Genomic DNA, 18,048 nt, shown 5'->3' on the forward strand with positions numbered 1-18,048 from the left:
GTAAAAATGTCCCCGTTGTTAAAAGCAGTTGAAGTAAAATGAATTGATTTTAATAATTAAGTGTTTTAGTCAGTCTCAAGTGACATTAATATTTTCAGGCTGACCAATAGTTATATTTAGTATGTGAAGTGAAAGTGTTAACATGACCATTCAGTATGATTTACTCTTAATATATGTCGGTATTGTTTGTTGTATTTTAGGACTTGGTTAACTTTGAGAAGCAGTGGAGCGGCTTTTTCTCCAGCATGGACCTGGAGAGCCATCTGTCCATCTTGGAGCTATCTGAAGCACAGGCAGGCGAGGTACGATTATTGCAATATATGTTCCTACAAAAACTAGGTGGAGTGGACGGCAAAAGTGACTGGAAGGAGATCAAGTCAATGTGTGCTTACATTACTACTTGTGCATTTGTTGTAAACTTTATACTTTGCATGTATGCAGATGTTTACAACAGACGCATAGAGTATTTTCAAACGGCATTGTTCAATGTCTGGTCCTAGTAGTCAGCTAAGTGTACTGTCTGCATAAAGTGTATTCTCATCGATCCATAGGCATTCCGTACGTATTACTCTCATGGACTGATTTCAAGCAACATCACAGATAAAAGGTATTCTTCTTATTCAACAGTGTCTTAATTCTGAAATTATGTTCCACTGTAGACTTAAGGTTTGTAGAACGGAAAAATACTATTGTGTAATCAAATGTTCCTTTATTTCAGTAAAAGTCAGCAGCCCTTTGTGTTGTTTGGGAAGCATTCCTCCTCAGAAGATTTGGAGAGTTATTCGTTCAACTTTCCCTCCGAGAGTCATCAGGTCCGCAACACAGGACCTCTGGGTTCTGCAGCCAGACACATGGTAAAAAGTCCGAAATGGGAAGCACTGAACTACTTGCATTACAATAGGGTCCCTATTAAGGGCTTGGCACCTGTCAAAGTGGTTAGTATAGTAGAAGACCTGCCACTGTAAAAACTTTTCAGCATTTCAAATGGCATTGATGTATTTTTTCTATTATGTGTATTTTATGTTTTTAAACACGCATTTTTCAAGTTAAAGAGGAAAACTGGCCTGCAGCACCTCCCTGTGAAGTAATTTGGTACAACCAGTGGTGTTTCAGAGCAGTGTTGACAAATCATCTTAAACATCTCAGGGAACATGATCACTGATCCTATGCAGGGGTTTTTCCCTGGTTAAGGTGCAGCACCAAGCCGTTTTGGGCAGCACCTAAGCCTAATGAATGTATCTAAAAGACTTTTCTCAGATCTAATGATTGAAGTTGGACTTCTTTAGCAAGTTTTGTTGTTAAGCTTTTTAAATGTTTTTTTATTTATCTGCTCTAGATTTTCCAATGTTTTAGACACATAATAATAATAATAATAAGATAACAGATAAATAATAATGGTCCAAAATGATGTGAAAAAGAGACGCCACTGACTACAAAGAGTCTTGAGTCTTCCACAAAACTAGGGAAAACACTGCTATGTTTCCTGTGTCATTTGTGAACATGCCATGGTTCTATCCAACAAATGAAACTCGTTTTTTGTCCATTAGATTCTGCAGTGTGTGGCTCCCAAAGGACCTCTAGCCTGCTCTAGAACCTATTTCTTTGAGACCACCCACACTCCATACCTTGGTGAGGTTTTACTGTAGGACTTTGCTTATTTAATATTGATCAACTGCACATTTGTTTTTAAAGCATAGTTTATTAACCCAGGGCACAAGCTATATTAATTAACCCTCTGTCAGAATTGTTAGTGTGAAATGTTACTTTGCATGAAGTCAAATGCAGCGTCCAGAAAGGGCTTGCCTGGGGTTAAGTGTAATATGAGAAGCCTCTTATTTGTATTGTTGGTATATAATTTATTTACACTCGCTGTATTTCACTCACAGGAAATCAAAACACAGAGCAAAAGAAAACGGAAGTCTTGTAAGTGATTTCATTTTGGCTCTAATAATCAATATTTTTTCCCTGAAGGCTAGTGGCTGGCCATTGTTAAATGTTAAAGAATGTTTGAATTAAAGAGTATGTTTACTGTTTTGTTGATAGGCTTTTGTCACAGATATATTCAGCTGCTGTTCAAGCAGTCCTTTCAGGAATCAAATGCTACTCCTGCACCTCCAGCGCTACCAAGGTAAGAAGAAAAAAAAAAAAAAAAAAGGGCACCTATTTTAACATTTATCTTTCAACATGTACTTTAAAATGACAGAGGCCTATACTACGAAGCAAGATCTGGGGTTCATTAAAGCGCGTTTATTATTGCAGGCTAAGGATGTAGCAGAGAACACCTTTCTCATGGCTTTGGACTCGATGAATTTAAGTCCGTACCGCAGTTCTCTCAGGTACGGTTTGAGTCCGATTTTTTTTTTTCACCTCTGTGTGAGACTTTCAGCCAAGCATGAAATGTTTTGTATGTATTGTTTGAGGTTTGATTCTGTGTTTTCTCTCCTCAGGTCCAAATGTGAATTCAGCATTCAAGCAGTGAATATGCAAGGAAGGTACATGTTAACAAGTCCTTATTGAACATTTGCAAGCATTTGTATTTTCTGACACAGCTCCTTGAAAATTCCAGTTGTCTTATTTGAAAAGGAAAAAAACATACTAAATTGATGCTTTTTTAAAAACCTTTTTGTAAAATCTAAATCTAATCTTAAGAGCCTGTTTTATTTTTGTTTTTAGGATCATTCCTCTGACTGATGAAGAAAGCCGTTATGCAGTTAAAACAGTAAGTTAGAGAAGGCTATTGTTTTTTGCTTGACCAAAGGATAACAATGAAATGACTTCATGACTTCAAATGAAAAGATTTTATTTTATCCGGATTAATTCGACTTTGTTTTGAAGGCCTCCATGACTGTCCATGACATCCCAGACCTGCAGTGGGATAGGGGCGACCTGGGCTCTGTGGTCTTCTCTGAGTCCTTCTTGGAGTCCAGCATCAACATTCAACAGAAAGGTACAATATTGATTTGATTACGTCTAATTTGACTGGCTGATTGAGTCCACAAAAGAAATGTGATGTACATAATAAGCAGGACAAATCCACATTTCACCATTAACAGAAAAAGGCAAAAGTAATTTTAAAACAACAGATCACTGGTCTAAAAATAGCCTATTTCCTGCTCTGAGGATCATATTCCTCATTTATCTTCCTTGTTTGTCATCGTTTGGCTTTGTTGTTTGTGCTCCATTTTAAACAAGTGCGTTTCCTCTCCTGCAGATGGCACTGTGTCCTCAGACAGTTGCTACGCCATCCTGACTACAACTGTGCCTCGATATGCCTGCTGGCTGGTATGTGTGGGGCTGAAAATCTATTTCAGATCACTTTGTAGATTTTCTTTACAGTTTAGGTTTCCCAAAACACACATTTTCAGTCTTCTTCTATCCAGAAAGCACGTGTCAAAAGTCTTGTGGTCATGTTGTTTTTAGATGGAATCTGATGTCAAGCAATCTGAGCAAGCCCAACATCTTGCTAAGGTAAGTTCAGAAGCATCATGTGTCTGCTGCAGTGTATGAATACATGTTTATGTATGTGCATGTGACATCATCACTGAGATTATGTGTTTTAAACAGAAAGAGGAAGGCACGTGTTTGGGAACTGCTCTGACTGTAGCAGATGCTGCATATGTGTTCTCCAGCAGCCAGCTCTCCACACCTGAAGAAGGTGACACTCTCCATTAATAATAACATTTCTGCCATGTAGTTGATATTTATATACAGTAACTAGTAAGTTAATATGCTGCTGTGTAATCTTTGATTCTTAGATTTCTAACTTAGCCTGAAATCAATTGTCAAAGTCAACTTTACACCACCCTGTGAATAAGACTATGGTTAAAAGTCTGTTTTATTGATTCACCGTATTCATTTCTTTTTGATTGTGACATTTACAAGATATTTGATCCTATATTCTGGCCAATGTCATCCCTTATGTGACAATAAGTTGCATACTTTTTTAATATTTCTTTAAATGTTGATCCTAGGAAAAATAATTTTCTTCTCTGAGGGACTCCTGTTTATCCATTCTCAATACGGAACCTTTACCCTGTCCAAGGATCACATCAGCACCATCAAGTTCTATGATCCGGTAATATTTACAGTTCTGACACAGTGTTTCCCAGAGATTAGAAACCAATTTGGGGGTGGTGGGGGGCTGTCGGCTGGTTATAATAACTTTATTTGATTCACAGCTGCTACATATAGTGTTTTGACCTCGACAACCCAACTGCATTTTACCTAGTGTGACTAGTTAACTTTATAAAGCAGGCGCAATCGCTTGTTTGCTAAGAGTCGGGTCGGGACTCCAACATTAACACACTGACAACATTGTATTCAGAATATAAAATATTTTTATAGCACTTTTTAATGTGTGATTGTGTAAAGGTGTTCACGAGATACCAACCTTTTGTGAACTTGTGAAATTCGCAAGCTGTCTTCTCCATAGATAGTGTTTTCATGGAGACAGACGCTGAGTGCAGGGGGGGATGATCGAGTGTGTGTGTGTGTGTGTGTGTGAGAGAGAGAGAAAGAGACGCGTGAGTGACAGAGAGACGGAGGAGAACAGGGAAAGGAAATGCAGCTGAACGAATGCTGCATGTTTTAAATAGCGTTAAAAAAAAAATTATAACGAAACGCAATGTGCGGCGGCAGGTGTTGATTGTGCGGCGCACCGCCACAATATAGTCTATGTGTGGGAAACACCGTCTGACATATTACTTTTCTACTAGGGCTAACGATTTGGGGAAAAAATCTAATTGCGATTTTCCTGCCAGATGTTACGATTAGATTTTTTTTTTTTTAGCTAAATATTGCACCTTCTACGATTATGTGATAAGGTGATGAAAAATAAATGAAAGATCCACTTAAAAAATAGAACATTTCTGCAAACAATCTGTGATATGTAACATTATTCCAGCATTTATCTAATGAAAGAAAACAGTAAATATAATAATGAAAAGAGGAATAAAAAATGTTAAACCCAATGTTAGACCAAACATTCATTTAAATATTTCACATTCGATTAATCACGGTCTTCACGATTAAATAATCACTTTCTTTCAAATCGCGATTTCGATTTGAAAACAATTAATCGTTCATCCCTATTTTCTACCCAAGATCTATTTTGTTGTCACATAAAAGACAGTTCTTTACTTGCTTTCCTATACAATTGCTGTAAAACATATAATATGGATCCATGTGCAATTACATTTCTCGTTCCAACTTGCATATGATTTCTGTGTCTTCTTATTAACAGGACTCCAGTGCTGTGTCATCTCTGCTTGTGGAGTATGAGAGTAGCATGCTCCCACACCTTCCGTATCCTCTCCACAGCGCCGACCATTGTCTGGTCTTTGCTCTCCAGCCCCGGTCAAAGAGCCACAGGGCCTTCTACTCCAAGGTACGGTCTTTAGCCAGTGACTCTGACAGGGTTTGAGTCTGAAGAGGTACACATGGGGCATCTGATAGAGCACAAATCCCGCCCCTTGCAAATTTTGATCCGGCCCCTATATCAATTTAAGTACACAATATGTATTGGCCCATCTAGTTTTTGTCACTTTTTCTAACATTTTTGACGCTTCTCTGTTGCTTTTTTTTTTTTTTTTTACTTTTTTTTAGCTTATTCTGACATTTTTTGGCATTTTCTTTGATATTTTTGATGACCAAACTGTAAGTGACAGACTATATGAGACATGCAATAATACATAAAAGCAATAAACTATACACTATATATATACAACAACTATATATACTATACTATACTATGGCCCTTGATGTGATTCTCATTTTCCAGTGTGGCCCTTAACGAAACTGAGTTTGACACCGTGATTCAGTCTCTACATTGTGCCTGTACAACATTAATCTAAGGATTACAGTATACAAAGTATTTATGACAGATTTTTTTTTTTTTTTTTTTTGAGGGATGAGTTGTGAATGAAATATAATTTAGGACATGATTGGGTTTTGTGTTCATTCATGGATGAGCCATTATTGTATAACTTTTTCTTCACTTTAAGCTCATTAAAGATACAGCTCCATTTATATGAACCTTATCTCTCTGCAGGTGTTGTCAGTGTGGCAAAACTCTAAATCTGGACTCACTCTGCAAATGGTGGACCAGAAGCACCTGACCTGCAACCAGAAAAACATGTAAGAAAACTGTATCGTCTTTACAACTTAAGATTAGTTGTCTGTATGCTAGATTCCATTAGAAATCTAATTTGATCCAATAAGATCAATTAAAAACAAATCAAACCAAATATGCATACGTTTTTGATAAATTCTGACACAATGTTGTTGAATGTTCCCAATTTGTTTTAGAAAAAGTGAAGGAAAAAAAAAAAAACATTTGAATGTGTTTTACCAAGCCCCTTTCTTATCATGTCACAAGATTTTGAGTTTGTAATTCTGTCAAAATAATGAATCAGTCTTCTGATGCCATAAGGTAGGTATGTAAGGTCTGTCCATTGAATCACAACAAAGAAATTGTAATGACTTTATTTTCCTCTCAGGCACACCAAACTGCAGAAGCTACATGACAGTCAGGAGCCGCCCGTGGCCAAACGCAGGGGCAGCCTAAAGACTTCATACTGCCAGCTGCCGGAGCAGGACATGTTAGTACACACTCAAGTCACTCAGTAGAGTGCTTCACAGTTGGACCAAACAAGTAATGAAAAACCTGATGCTAGGTATTGCTTTATGCAAAAACTGGAGCAACTACGAGTAAAGCTTGATTTATGATTCTGCAGAGGCTCCACGCAGAGCTTTCCCCGTAGCCTACGTAAGTGGCTTGAAATTTATACTTCACGTATCAGTGCGTTGGTGTGTGCGTCGAGCCGGCGTGTGTGGGGATTGTGTGGTAGAGCGAGGGAGAAAGTTAGAGAGTAACGGCGATTAGCTTCAGAGCGAGTAGCAACTCTAGAGTCATAGTGAGAGAAACAAAGTGTCTCCCCTGTGCTTTCTGACCACGGTGGGAAATCTGTAGCAGGAAAAGTTAACCCTCTCCTTGATTTCATGTTGTCTATGGAGAAGGAGAACCAGGAAATGAGGTGGGGGAATTGCAATGCTACCAAGCCACAGCTGAGCGACGTGCGTCGCCGCGAGGAGTAGTTAAATTTTTCGGGAGGTGCACGTCAGGCTACGGCGTAGGGTCTGGCGTAGGGTCGTGTCTCCACGTACCTTCGTACGTAGCCACGGCGTAGATTTAACGCAGAAGTATATATCAAGCTTAATAAGAATTAAAGACGTGACTGGTGGAGGGAAATTTGAAGTCTTAGCTGTAAAATTAAAGCACTCATTTTTGTGCATTACCTTACATACACATGATCAGTCCCAAAGTAACTCTTTAATGTAGTTGTGCCTGTGAGTTGTAACCTCATTTTCTGCTTGCTGATTGTTTGGTTCTGGTCTATGCCAGGTTTCGTCAGCACTTTGCCTTGAGTAGTATCGGTCAGGAGCCCATTCTGTATGACCACCTGGGGGTGCTCTTCCCCTCTGCAGAGCTGAGGAATCCAGTTAGTAGTCAGGGAGACAAGGTGAGCATATTAACTAAGGTGCAGTTGATATTCCTCATTTGTAGAAATGTATACAAGAAAAAAAAAACATGTCTGGTTCCTTCAAAGAATTCTTTCAGATACAATTGAAATCTGATGTGGTCTTTTTTTGTGTGTGAAAAGGTTGTCATTACCATCATCACTGGACTACCAGGAAGCCATAAGAAGAGACTGTGCAACTTCCTGGTCCAGTTGAATAAGGAACATGGGAGGTGAGAGAGATTTTCATCCAACAAGGTTTCTTTGGTTTCATTTTTGTTTTTGTTCCATGTTGCTCTTTCTAATCTCACATGCCTTATAGCCATTTCTTAGTAATGAGAATAACAACGCAAACAAAACCAGTACAATTTGATTTTCACTTGATCCATAGGTGGGTGGTGTACGAGCCTGATCCTGACAGCTGCGACAGCTTCTCAGCCTCTCACCTGCAGCAGTATTTGTCCAGCTTCCTGGAGAGCCAGAGAGGCCCAGGAGGCAAACCCCGTCTGTTGGTGCTCTCACCTGGGTAAGAAAGCCTGCCGATCAGCTTGATACAGCTTGGTACTGAACAAGTCAAGACTTCAGTTGATCCAGTAGAGCAGAGCTGAGCTAAATGGTAGCATTACATTCCAAAAATACCTCAATTTGAAAATGTTATCTGACATTTTGTCTTGTCATTTATGTCTTGAATACTAACAATTTCATCCCCGTACATAAAACAGATCTTAGCATCTGTACCTTATGAGTCTTTGAACCTAACAGTGTTTGAAGTAGAAAAAGAAAACACTTAATGAATTTACTGTTGTTTGTCAGTGAGTGATGTTTGATGTCATTTGTAAATGTTACTGTTTGGACAGATACACAGATGTTCTGGATGTGGTCCAGGCTGTGCTTTTCCACCCTGACCCAGTTGTCCAAGCGTGTTTCACCATCGGCGCTGTCACTGCTTGTGTGGACCCCCTCGCCTCCTGTATGGAGCACAGGTGAAATTTCAGTAGATAAGTCTCAACTCTGCAGCTGTCTTTGGCTGCCATAAGTGATTTTTGCCACTCCAATCACTCCTGCAGCACAATTCGCTATTCTGCTATCTGTGCGTATGCTTAGCATTTTCCAAAAACATACATTTTCACTAAAAATAGCTTCCATTAGTTCCTAGCACAAATTTAATAGGTTTGCTTATAGTTTTTTGTTTGCTACCACTGTATGCTAGTGTAGTTGCATGCAGTTGGCAACAAATGTGAATTAAAAAAGTGTATTAAGTAATGTTTTGGCCTATTTTGCAAAGTTAAAAAGGCTAAACAAGCTAGAACACACCAGTAACAGGACCTGAGATTCTAGTTGAGGTTTTCACTCAGTTATGCTTTCAAGTAACATATGGACAGTCCAGATGATGACAGACAGGGCCGGATGTTGATAAATTGTTGAAGCACCAGAGGTTTCCAGGACGAGGTTACATGACACTTTAGCTTTTGAAACTCAAGGCTGGGTCCCTTTTTACAGAGAGGATCAGTCCTACATTTAATCTCACTCTCCTTTTGTTACAGGCTTTAGATGTAGCTTACAGAGTTTCTCACTGTCGAAGATTGACTGAGCTGCTCCACACAATATGACATACCACTCTGGGTAATAGGCTGTTTCCCACTAGACAGCCTAGCTGCATTGGCCAGAGATACTTACATACAGATGAAGTCAGTCTAGACGGTCTGGTTTTTACAACATGCTTGAAAAAAAAAACTACTGCTCCTGTCTTTCTTCGCCAGAATTTTAATTGAAAAGCGAGTAGTTGTTATAACAAATGCCCTGGTAACTTGATTCTGCACAGTCACATTTCGAAATACTAGAGCATATATGCAGGAAGAAAACCTCTACCTGGAAACTCCCACAGTGAAACTCCCAATAAGGTGATTTCTAGTGAGTGGAGATTTAATTCTAATTTATTATTAATACATCTTAAACCGGTTTTGTATCCTGTGCTGTCATCATATTGTGACGAGTGTCCTGTCGAACTCTGAAGTCCTACTTGGCTCAGCAGTGGAAAATGTATAATAAGAGGTTTAGTTAGCAATGTGGTTAGCACTGACTTTTCCATGTGAGGCATCTTCAACAAGCCCCCCTATCACTGTCCGTTGCCAAAGATTGTGTGGACCCCCACTATGGCGCTAATTGGGTGTGGTTAGCCCAGCTTAGGCCTGACCTGCCTGTCAACCCCCTCAGCATAGCCCTGTAATCCCCCAGGTCCATGTGCGACCAACACCCCCCTCCTCAGTGAAGCTCATCAGTCAGTCATGAGCCATTCTTTGTGATGAATGTAGACAGTTCATTACATCAGGACAGGAAAGATAAATGCCTTTCAAATTGCTGAAACCCCAGCCTGCAGGCTCGCTAAGAGCTGCGGGGAAGGGTCTGTGGTGGCTGGAGGGGTACTTGGCTCAGAAGAGTTATTTATAGAGTGGTGTATAACAGTAATCGATTTGAGAACTCAGGATAAATTATTTTGAGATTAAATGAGATTACAGAAAATCTTTTACATTGGTCAGTTGCCAGTTGTAGTCACAGTCATGATGTCACCCTATGAGAAATGCCTCACGATTGATAACCGGATTGCTAGCCTAGGGCCATAACATGGAATTATCCTGTTTATTACTGCACAGCTTTGGCAAGCACCCATTATTCATTAATATCATTTTTGTTAGTGATGATATTGTGGAGCAAGACATGGGTTAAAATAAAAAAGACTGAATTAAATAAATTAAAACACAGCTCTTGTGTGTCACTCAGGAACAAAAAACCCTATTTTCCACATAATCTATCCACAATGCTGCAGTGACCATCTCAGTCAAACTAAATTTGCATTTGACTGATGGATGGCAGTCAGTCCTCACCCAGTACTCAAGTATACTGAATATTTAACTTAACTTCTTCTGTCCCTTGTCTGTCACTGAAGGTTTGCATTTCCTAAGCTGTTGGAGCAGTGCAGCCAAGGTAACTCCTGTCTGTCTGTCTGTCTGTCTGTCTGTCTGTCTGTCGCACTGTTCTGCCCTCCAGTTTTCTGCCAACAAAATACATATAAGGATAAACTTCTTAAACGGATTACTGAGAAAATGTCATATGATATTCATTGATATTGATAGTTTTTTTTAGACGTGGAATGCTGTTTTGGAAACCGTTCAACATAGCCATTCCAAACATATGTCATGCAGTACAATATAGAGTTGTAATGTACAATATAATCATTAAAGGTCAAGAAATGTATGATTTTTGTCAAACTAAGTCAGAGGAGAAGTTGTACATGTATCCTGGTTTGTGTGGGATTTGCTACTCAACTGTGACAATGAGTATTATTTTACTCATTGTCACAGTTGAGTAGCAAATCCCACACAAACCAGTGAAGAAGTTATATATTGTTACGTACAACAATGCTTTGTTAGCTTTTTTTGCCAATTGAGTTGTAGTGCCATGCACCCTCCAGCAGGACTTCAATCTTTGACTGCTTAGAAATGCAAAATTGTAACTTATTGTCAACATGTTTCGCAAACATAGTTTCTTGTGTTTTATTGTGAAAGTACACCTTGAAATATCATACGTTCTAAGTGCATTACATTTGGAGGTTGAGTGAGTTTGCCATTCTGAACTCAGTGATGGTGGTAAAACCCAGTTATTCTCCAACACTATTGTGAGAGCACTACAGCCTATTTTGTTGTTAAAGGTTTTAAATAAAGTTTGAGAGGGCTGTACTCGAAATACTTAGAAAAAAAACAGTGGGCTGGGATTGCCTCCACATGGCTCTCGCAGACCATTCCCCAATACGTGAAATACGTTTTGTCATGGCTACATGCACTAACATGCACGCACAGACAGACCCGTTATCAAAACAAAGAACAGTGTTCTAGTCAACTTGCTGTTAATCGCACTTTTCTTTTTTAATCTGTTCTTAATGTACTTTATAAGGGATATTTTTTCAAGTTTTTAATGCTCAAGTGGTATTTGAGACTCACTTACTCTGTTGGTAATTCAGTCACATCGACAAGTTACATGCAAATAACTTTAGTCTTGTGGAGATAACCATCTGAAAGGTCTTTGAAACTCAACTTGCCATTCAAAAGCCTTTTCTTTATCCGTTTCTGCTCAATGAGCTTTGTTTCTGCCAGCCACCCACTCCCGTTCATGGATGTAAAATATCCACCCCCATCAGTACTGCTGCGCAAGAGAACAGAAGGGGAGAGAGCAGCACTGTTTAGTGTTTAACTGAGGATCTGTGGACTGCATGCATGGGAATTAATTAAAATAGAAATATATTTGAATATATTTATCAGTCGCTAAGAGGGTCTGAAAAGTTGCAAAATCTAGCAAGAAAGTCGCTAAGTTGGCAACACTGTCCACGTTACTGCTGCAGCTTCCTGATTTCCCAAACTATGAAGCGAAATCACAGAAGGTGCGCCGTTAAAAGGAATTTGTGTTAACTCGTTATTAACGTGTTCATTTTGACAGCCCTAATAAAAACCTATAAGGCCAACCAACAATAGTTTCAGCATCCCATTGCCCCAACTGTAACTTCATGTTTAAGAGCACACAGTTCACATTCCATCTTGTATTCTGAAGTTACATTACTGCCATCATCCTTGCTTTCTTTTTGGCTGGAACCAAAAAAATCCCAATTTGGGATGTCTGCTTGGAGCTGTTAGGATGAGCAAGAAGCAACCACCACAGTTTAAACTGTCACAGAATTATTTATTATGCCTTTTATATCTTACCAATCATTTTCACGGAATCAAAAGTAAATTTCCCTAATCGTTTAGCTTGCAGCAGTATTACCAATAAACCAAACCCAGTGTGAAATATAGTGTTTCTAATGTGGCTACACATACGTGATTTTATTTTTATCAAGAAAGTGAGCCAGTTTCTCTCGGAATTCATATTTCCTTTTTGCGCCTCTTGTATGTCAGGTATTGTGAGTACAGTGGTGTTCACTGGGCTGACAGCAGAGCAGAAGCGCCCTCTTGTGCAGCATGTTCATCAGTTGGTACGCTCTGCCAACCCCACCGCAGCCTTCATACTGGCAGAGAAAGGAGCTGTCACCAGGTAGGCGCCCACAGAAGCATGATCAATGCTGCAAACAGTCATTTAACTGCTTTCATCTAAAAAAAAAAAAAAAAGCCTAAAATATTCAGTCTATAGGCTACATTTTATTCCACTTTATGAGTCTATGTCTGAATCTGTTGGGTCAGAGCACGGCTCGGTTTGAACAGTAATGTGTCATGAACATTTCCCAATGCATTCTGTACTTAAAGAATATTTCATTTTTGTAATTAAAAGCCCATTATGGATAAAGGATATTTTCACAAGTAGTTATGTGTTTTTTCATGTTGTATTTGCATACATTTCTGCATGTATTTGTACAAGTTAAGTGTTGCATATAATTCTTTTTTTTTTTTTTTCAATTAGGAATGAAGATGTGAATCTGATATTATCTGATAGCAGCTTCAATGAGCCACAGATGCTGAGAGCGCGTTATGTCCTCTACCCTGGATGGTAAGACCCTCACCCTGTGTCCCTCTCTACTGGTTGTGACCCCCGTGCGTCCTCCTGGGTACACACTCAACCTTTTAGCCGCTGAGCGACAGATTGGCGTTGACTCCAGCCTCAGCGTTCCTCACTCCTGCCTCGCCTCCCTCCCTGCAGTGTAATTGCCACTCGACTACAGTGGTGGGGGTATCGGCTGCCGATTGCTGTAAATCCCCTCAGGGCATCTTGTGTTCTGTCACCAGCTGCCTGCTGGCAGCACAGGAACAAGCTGTTGGCCATGCAGTTGCCATGTACTCAGACAGGGTATCCTTCCCTTTGGACTAGGTCCATTCAGCCTTCATGCCTCAGTGGTCAGCCTAATATGAACCTCTGCTAAATCCTCCTCTCAGATCATACACTGGATATCTGGCCAGTCTGCTCTTTTTGATTTACTCATCTTCAAGCTTTATTTCGTGTCTATGTGAGTGTGTTTGAAAGGCTTCTCACAAGTCCTAACCCTTTTTTTCCCCTGCTGATGAGAGTATCTACATTTACAGATTTATCATCCACTTCCACAGTTTTACCAGTTAAAATCACAAACACTGGCCTGTTTCCTGTGGGCAGCTGGTAGAGTAAACAACTTTCTAGCCAAAGACAAAATGTAGCACAAACGTTTGGCTTGCTCTAGACTTAACTTTCTCACCATTTGTGTAATGTGCATGTGTTCTGTGTTTCAGGTGCAAAGGGCGATTCTGTTCCGGTTCTGGGTCTCTGGTCCTCACCCAGCAGCGTGTGGCTTTCAAGCGGCCCCTAGAGAGGCCTCTATTTGTCACCCGCTGTAAAGGTGAGACCGAAAGGAATTCTCCCCCCCTTTTTTTTGACTCTTACATGTGACAGAAGTTCCAGATATGAGCTGGCAGGGTTCGATGATTATTATATAAGCTGCCTTTGCCTCCAAATATGGAGACAACTGAGGTCTCAAAGTAATTGTTCGCTGTTGCTGTAAAGCAATCTGTGATCTCAAAGGATCCACTTATGACATCTTGCTGCCAGTGTTGCTTTTCAGAACATTTGTATTGTAAATCCAACAATTTATTTCACAGTACTAACTGCTAAAACTCTCATGTTTCTGTAGCATTGAAGTCATCACTAAGGCCAAGCCCCTTCCGAGGAAATGTGTACAATGTTTGGGGAAAAGTCCGATTTTCTGGTAGGAATAACACATTTTAATTTTATTTTTGTCTTAAAAAATACAGTGCCACTTCTACTAACTCTTTGAAATTTTCAGATCAGATTTTGAATTCCAGAGAACTTGCTTTTGTTCAGCATTACTAAACAAATGTGACTTCTTTTCCATAGTAAATATTTAACCTGCATTTGCATTTCCCAGTTTTGGGAATTATTAGAAAAAAGGTTGCCCTCAAGGCAGGCAAGAAGCTCCTGACGGTAGGAATATTGCTCGGTTGTTGCTCTGGTGTCTGGTGTTTAGACTTCAGCTCATAGTCCACTGGTTTGGTTTCCTCCACGTAGTTTTTTCTCACTCTTTTTTCATCTGGAGACCTGTGTAGAGTTGTTGCATGAGGAGAGAGTGCAGGTGTCTGTGAGGAGATGTACAGAGAATGTGCAGATATTTTGTAGAGAGCCTGGGAAGATACAGTAGTATGGAACGAATGTGGAGACTGCACAGTACCATCCTTATCCTAATACTCCTAATACATTCCCTTGGTGTCAAGTGTCTATCTCAGTCACTGTCTTTAGGGTAGTGTATCATTTACATCACTTTATATTTAGTTATTTTTACTTTATTTAATTTTTTTGTATTTAGCTGTTGCACATTCAGTACATATTTGACATGTTTTATCTTTTTACCACACACGTGAGTTCTGTGAGCCATTTTGGGAACAGAGAGGTTGTATAGATGTTAAAACATTAACACCCCTCCGACAGCATGCTGTTGTTTCCATATGGAGCTGCTGAACTGTAGCAGGTGTAGGATCGGGCATCGAGAACCGGTTCAAACTTGGAGTCATTTGAAAAAATTATGATTCCAATTGGAACGTTTCTTTATTGGAATCGTTTTGAATCGTTTCGAATCTGATCATCGGTTCCAAATTCAACACCCGCACATTTTGGTTTCCGTAGCAGCCACCGTACTTCCAGGCGCTTGTTGTGTTGCAGCCATGGAGCACAGTAAGCAGCGCTCTAAAGTGTGGCTTTATTTTTACTTTGAAAAAGCCCGGTAAAACTGTAAATCACCATTGAATCAAAATAAAATGTTCCTCTTATCTGTGATATAAGCATGTGAACCGTTTCAACTCCAACCTTCAAAGAATCGGAATCGAGCATCGATAAGAACCGGAATCAAAAGGAAGAATTGGAATTGGAATCAGAATGTGTTAAAATCAAAACGATGCCCAACCCTAAGCAGGTGTTACACAAGGTGTGAACTGTATGTGCGACTTGGATGTGAGTTGCTCATCTCTGGAACCTCCAGACTCAGACCAACTGATGGAGGTGAGCTACAACACAGTGAGCGGGACCCTGAGCATTGTCCCTCTGACCCCGGGCCCCAAAGACACCACCACGCCCTGCTTCCTGATCTTTGATGGTGTCGGCCTGACTGAGGATGGACTGAAGGACTGGCTCCGGCTGTGTGCCAAGCAGGTAGACATTTAAATAGGCTTGCTGTTTTTAATGGCAATACACACTGAGACTCATGTATAGATCTACGATGATGGTAACATCAGTCAAGTACTATATAAGAATTGTTGTGTAATCACAAGGCTGTTGTTTCTGTTTGGTGTTGACAGAAGCAGACAAAGAAGCCTAAGAAGACTAAAAGTACTTTATCGCCACAAGAAATCAAGAGCATACACGTGAGTGTGTTTATATTTATTATCATTTTATTTTTACCAGTGGGTTTTGTGTGGACAAAACGGCATTAAAGCTTGATTATGGGTCGATGATTTTACGCAATGCACATATGCACTTCCCAGCTGCTTGTTTCATGCTTGGTGGCTGTAAGAAATTTAGCAGATGCAACCGGCAAAAGATGGAGAAGAACACTTCTAGTTGATGTTAACGTGAATCTAAATAATGCAAGTTTCAAATTATTAAAATGTATTTAAAAAAAAAACTTTCTTTGCAAATACATGTGGAATGAAATGCATTCAACACATTGTATAGGCCCCAGGGTTACATGAACATATGCTTTCTGATAAACCATGAATGTAAGCATAATTGTGTTTGTTTACAAGAAACCTCCACAGGCTACCTTTACTTTTATTGTCAATGAATGCCACAGGAATAGCAAAAAGTTTGTTTGTTTGTCAAAAACTTTGACTGAACTTGATATTATATGTTCTTGTTTAGATGACCAGGCACCTGGACCCACTACCACCAGGCTTCTTCTACAACGGTTATCAATATGTTGACATCTTTGGAGAAAAAATGAACTTCCATCCCTGTATCCTTTTCCAGGCTATTCTCACGAACTGCTTATATGTATAGCTAAAAGAGTAATGCACTGTAATTCGAAATGATGCTACGTATTTATTATTGTAAGCCCCACATTGATGTTTGCTGTAAGGCAGCGTCCTCTACTGCCTGTAGTAACTGTGACCGGAGCACCCAGTATAAGAGTGGAAAAAATCAGCGTAGGAAGGAGGTCGGAGTGGTGAATGACACAGGACTTTAACCCAAACCACAACATTTCTTTCTAATTCTAACCAGTCGTTTTGGTGTCTAAACTTAACTGTCAAGTACGCTACGTAACGGTTGCCGTTTCCCAGTTACCTTTTATGACCAGTTGCCATAATTTCGTAAGATATCATACAAATTGTTGTGCATAAGTTTACATACAATATCATACGAACCCGTTGGTGAGAAGACGTTGCCTTTTCATAGTGGTGACTATTGTAGAACCTCAACTACTGTACATCTAAGTTGTCACTCAGGCTTGGAATACTGGAGGATTTTCATATTTCAAAGGCTAAAGAAAAGAAAGAAACCAGTGCACTTAAATCAGCTGTTTAAAGTGCCCATATTATGAAAAAAACACTTTTTCTGGGATTTGGGGTGTTCTGTCTCTGGTGCTTCCACACACATACAAACTTTGAAAAAAATCCATCCATGCTGTTTAGAGTGAGATACGGTTTCTGAATGTGTCCTGCCTTCAGTCTCTGGGTGAGCTGTTCAAAATCGGCACGGCTTGTGACGTCACAAGCCAAAACGAGCAGGCTAACCGCAACCATTAGCTCGTAGCGTTAGCATGCTAATGCTAACGCTAGCATGCTACCTCGTTCTCAATAGCAAAACACTACACAATGCTACAACACACACAAGTTCACCATAATCTACAAAAGAACTACTTATATGTGCGCCCTCATTTAGAAGTCTCCCAGCTAATCATGCCTTGTAACTGACCGAAGTTGTAGAAACAGCCTTTCTTTTACTGTCTATGGAGCTAGCTAGCTGACATGATCTACATCTGAGCTACTGAGCATGTGCGAGTGCAATCAAAGATAGTACAGAAGAAGAAGAAGAAAAGAGGTCTCACTCTGTAGCTAAAACAGAGACCAGCTGAAAAGAGGATCTGCAGCAGTGAGAGAGAGAGTGGTGCAGTACAACAAAAATATGGTGTTTTTTGAAAATTAAACCATGTAAACCTATTCTGGTACAACCTTAAAATACAATTATGAACCTGAAAATGAGCATAATATGGCTGCTTTAACAAAAACGTACCTGGTGTTGATACAGTTTGATGTTAGTTTAGTTAATAAAAATCCAGCTCTGTGTTTGATAAGTCATAGAAAATGTGTACAGTTTAATTGACAAATATAGATAGAAAGTTAACTTTTTTGAGAGCAGTGATCATGTATCACAGGTCTGCTTGCATCTATATTTACTGTTGTCTTGGGGATTGTGCGGCTGTTGCCCTTACATCACTGTTACCACAGACATGGAAGACTTTATTAAAGAGTACCTCACCAAGGCCAACCGAGAGGTCGAGCAATTCAACAGTCAGCTG

General features: G+C 39.7%; 2 protein-coding genes across 2 annotated transcripts in view; both read left to right on the top strand.

Moving 5' to 3' along the window:
* Window positions 1-8,991, top strand: part of cfd (complement factor D (adipsin)) — a 23,530-nt gene extending 14,539 nt beyond the window's left edge. Inside the window, exons 6-8 of the mRNA XM_035994694.1 lie at window positions 2,355-2,365; window positions 8,411-8,418; window positions 8,977-8,991. The gene's annotated coding sequence lies outside the window, so the exon portion shown is untranslated. The remainder of the gene's footprint in view (window positions 1-2,354; window positions 2,366-8,410; window positions 8,419-8,976) is intronic.
* Window positions 1-18,048, top strand: part of c18h20orf194 (chromosome 18 C20orf194 homolog) — a 25,278-nt gene that overhangs the window by 6,163 nt on the left and 1,067 nt on the right. Inside the window, exons 8-37 of the mRNA XM_031280307.2 lie at window positions 201-302; window positions 552-607; window positions 719-854; window positions 1,548-1,629; window positions 1,887-1,923; window positions 2,044-2,128; window positions 2,260-2,336; window positions 2,448-2,492; window positions 2,674-2,719; window positions 2,836-2,947; window positions 3,212-3,282; window positions 3,421-3,468; window positions 3,565-3,655; window positions 3,972-4,075; window positions 5,243-5,386; window positions 6,050-6,135; window positions 6,498-6,599; window positions 7,403-7,520; window positions 7,662-7,750; window positions 7,909-8,043; window positions 8,375-8,500; window positions 10,462-10,499; window positions 12,461-12,596; window positions 12,960-13,046; window positions 13,757-13,863; window positions 14,155-14,229; window positions 15,514-15,683; window positions 15,830-15,895; window positions 16,392-16,485; window positions 17,978-18,048. The exon at window positions 17,978-18,048 is cut by the window's right edge and continues 1,067 nt beyond it. Coding sequence (XP_031136167.1) covers window positions 201-302; window positions 552-607; window positions 719-854; window positions 1,548-1,629; window positions 1,887-1,923; window positions 2,044-2,128; window positions 2,260-2,336; window positions 2,448-2,492; window positions 2,674-2,719; window positions 2,836-2,947; window positions 3,212-3,282; window positions 3,421-3,468; window positions 3,565-3,655; window positions 3,972-4,075; window positions 5,243-5,386; window positions 6,050-6,135; window positions 6,498-6,599; window positions 7,403-7,520; window positions 7,662-7,750; window positions 7,909-8,043; window positions 8,375-8,500; window positions 10,462-10,499; window positions 12,461-12,596; window positions 12,960-13,046; window positions 13,757-13,863; window positions 14,155-14,229; window positions 15,514-15,683; window positions 15,830-15,895; window positions 16,392-16,485; window positions 17,978-18,048 — 2,736 coding nt within the window. The remainder of the gene's footprint in view (window positions 1-200; window positions 303-551; window positions 608-718; window positions 855-1,547; window positions 1,630-1,886; window positions 1,924-2,043; window positions 2,129-2,259; window positions 2,337-2,447; window positions 2,493-2,673; window positions 2,720-2,835; window positions 2,948-3,211; window positions 3,283-3,420; window positions 3,469-3,564; window positions 3,656-3,971; window positions 4,076-5,242; window positions 5,387-6,049; window positions 6,136-6,497; window positions 6,600-7,402; window positions 7,521-7,661; window positions 7,751-7,908; window positions 8,044-8,374; window positions 8,501-10,461; window positions 10,500-12,460; window positions 12,597-12,959; window positions 13,047-13,756; window positions 13,864-14,154; window positions 14,230-15,513; window positions 15,684-15,829; window positions 15,896-16,391; window positions 16,486-17,977) is intronic.

This window comes from Sander lucioperca, chromosome 18 (genome assembly GCF_008315115.2).
Source record: "Sander lucioperca isolate FBNREF2018 chromosome 18, SLUC_FBN_1.2, whole genome shotgun sequence".
NCBI lineage: Eukaryota > Metazoa > Chordata > Actinopteri > Perciformes > Percidae > Sander > Sander lucioperca.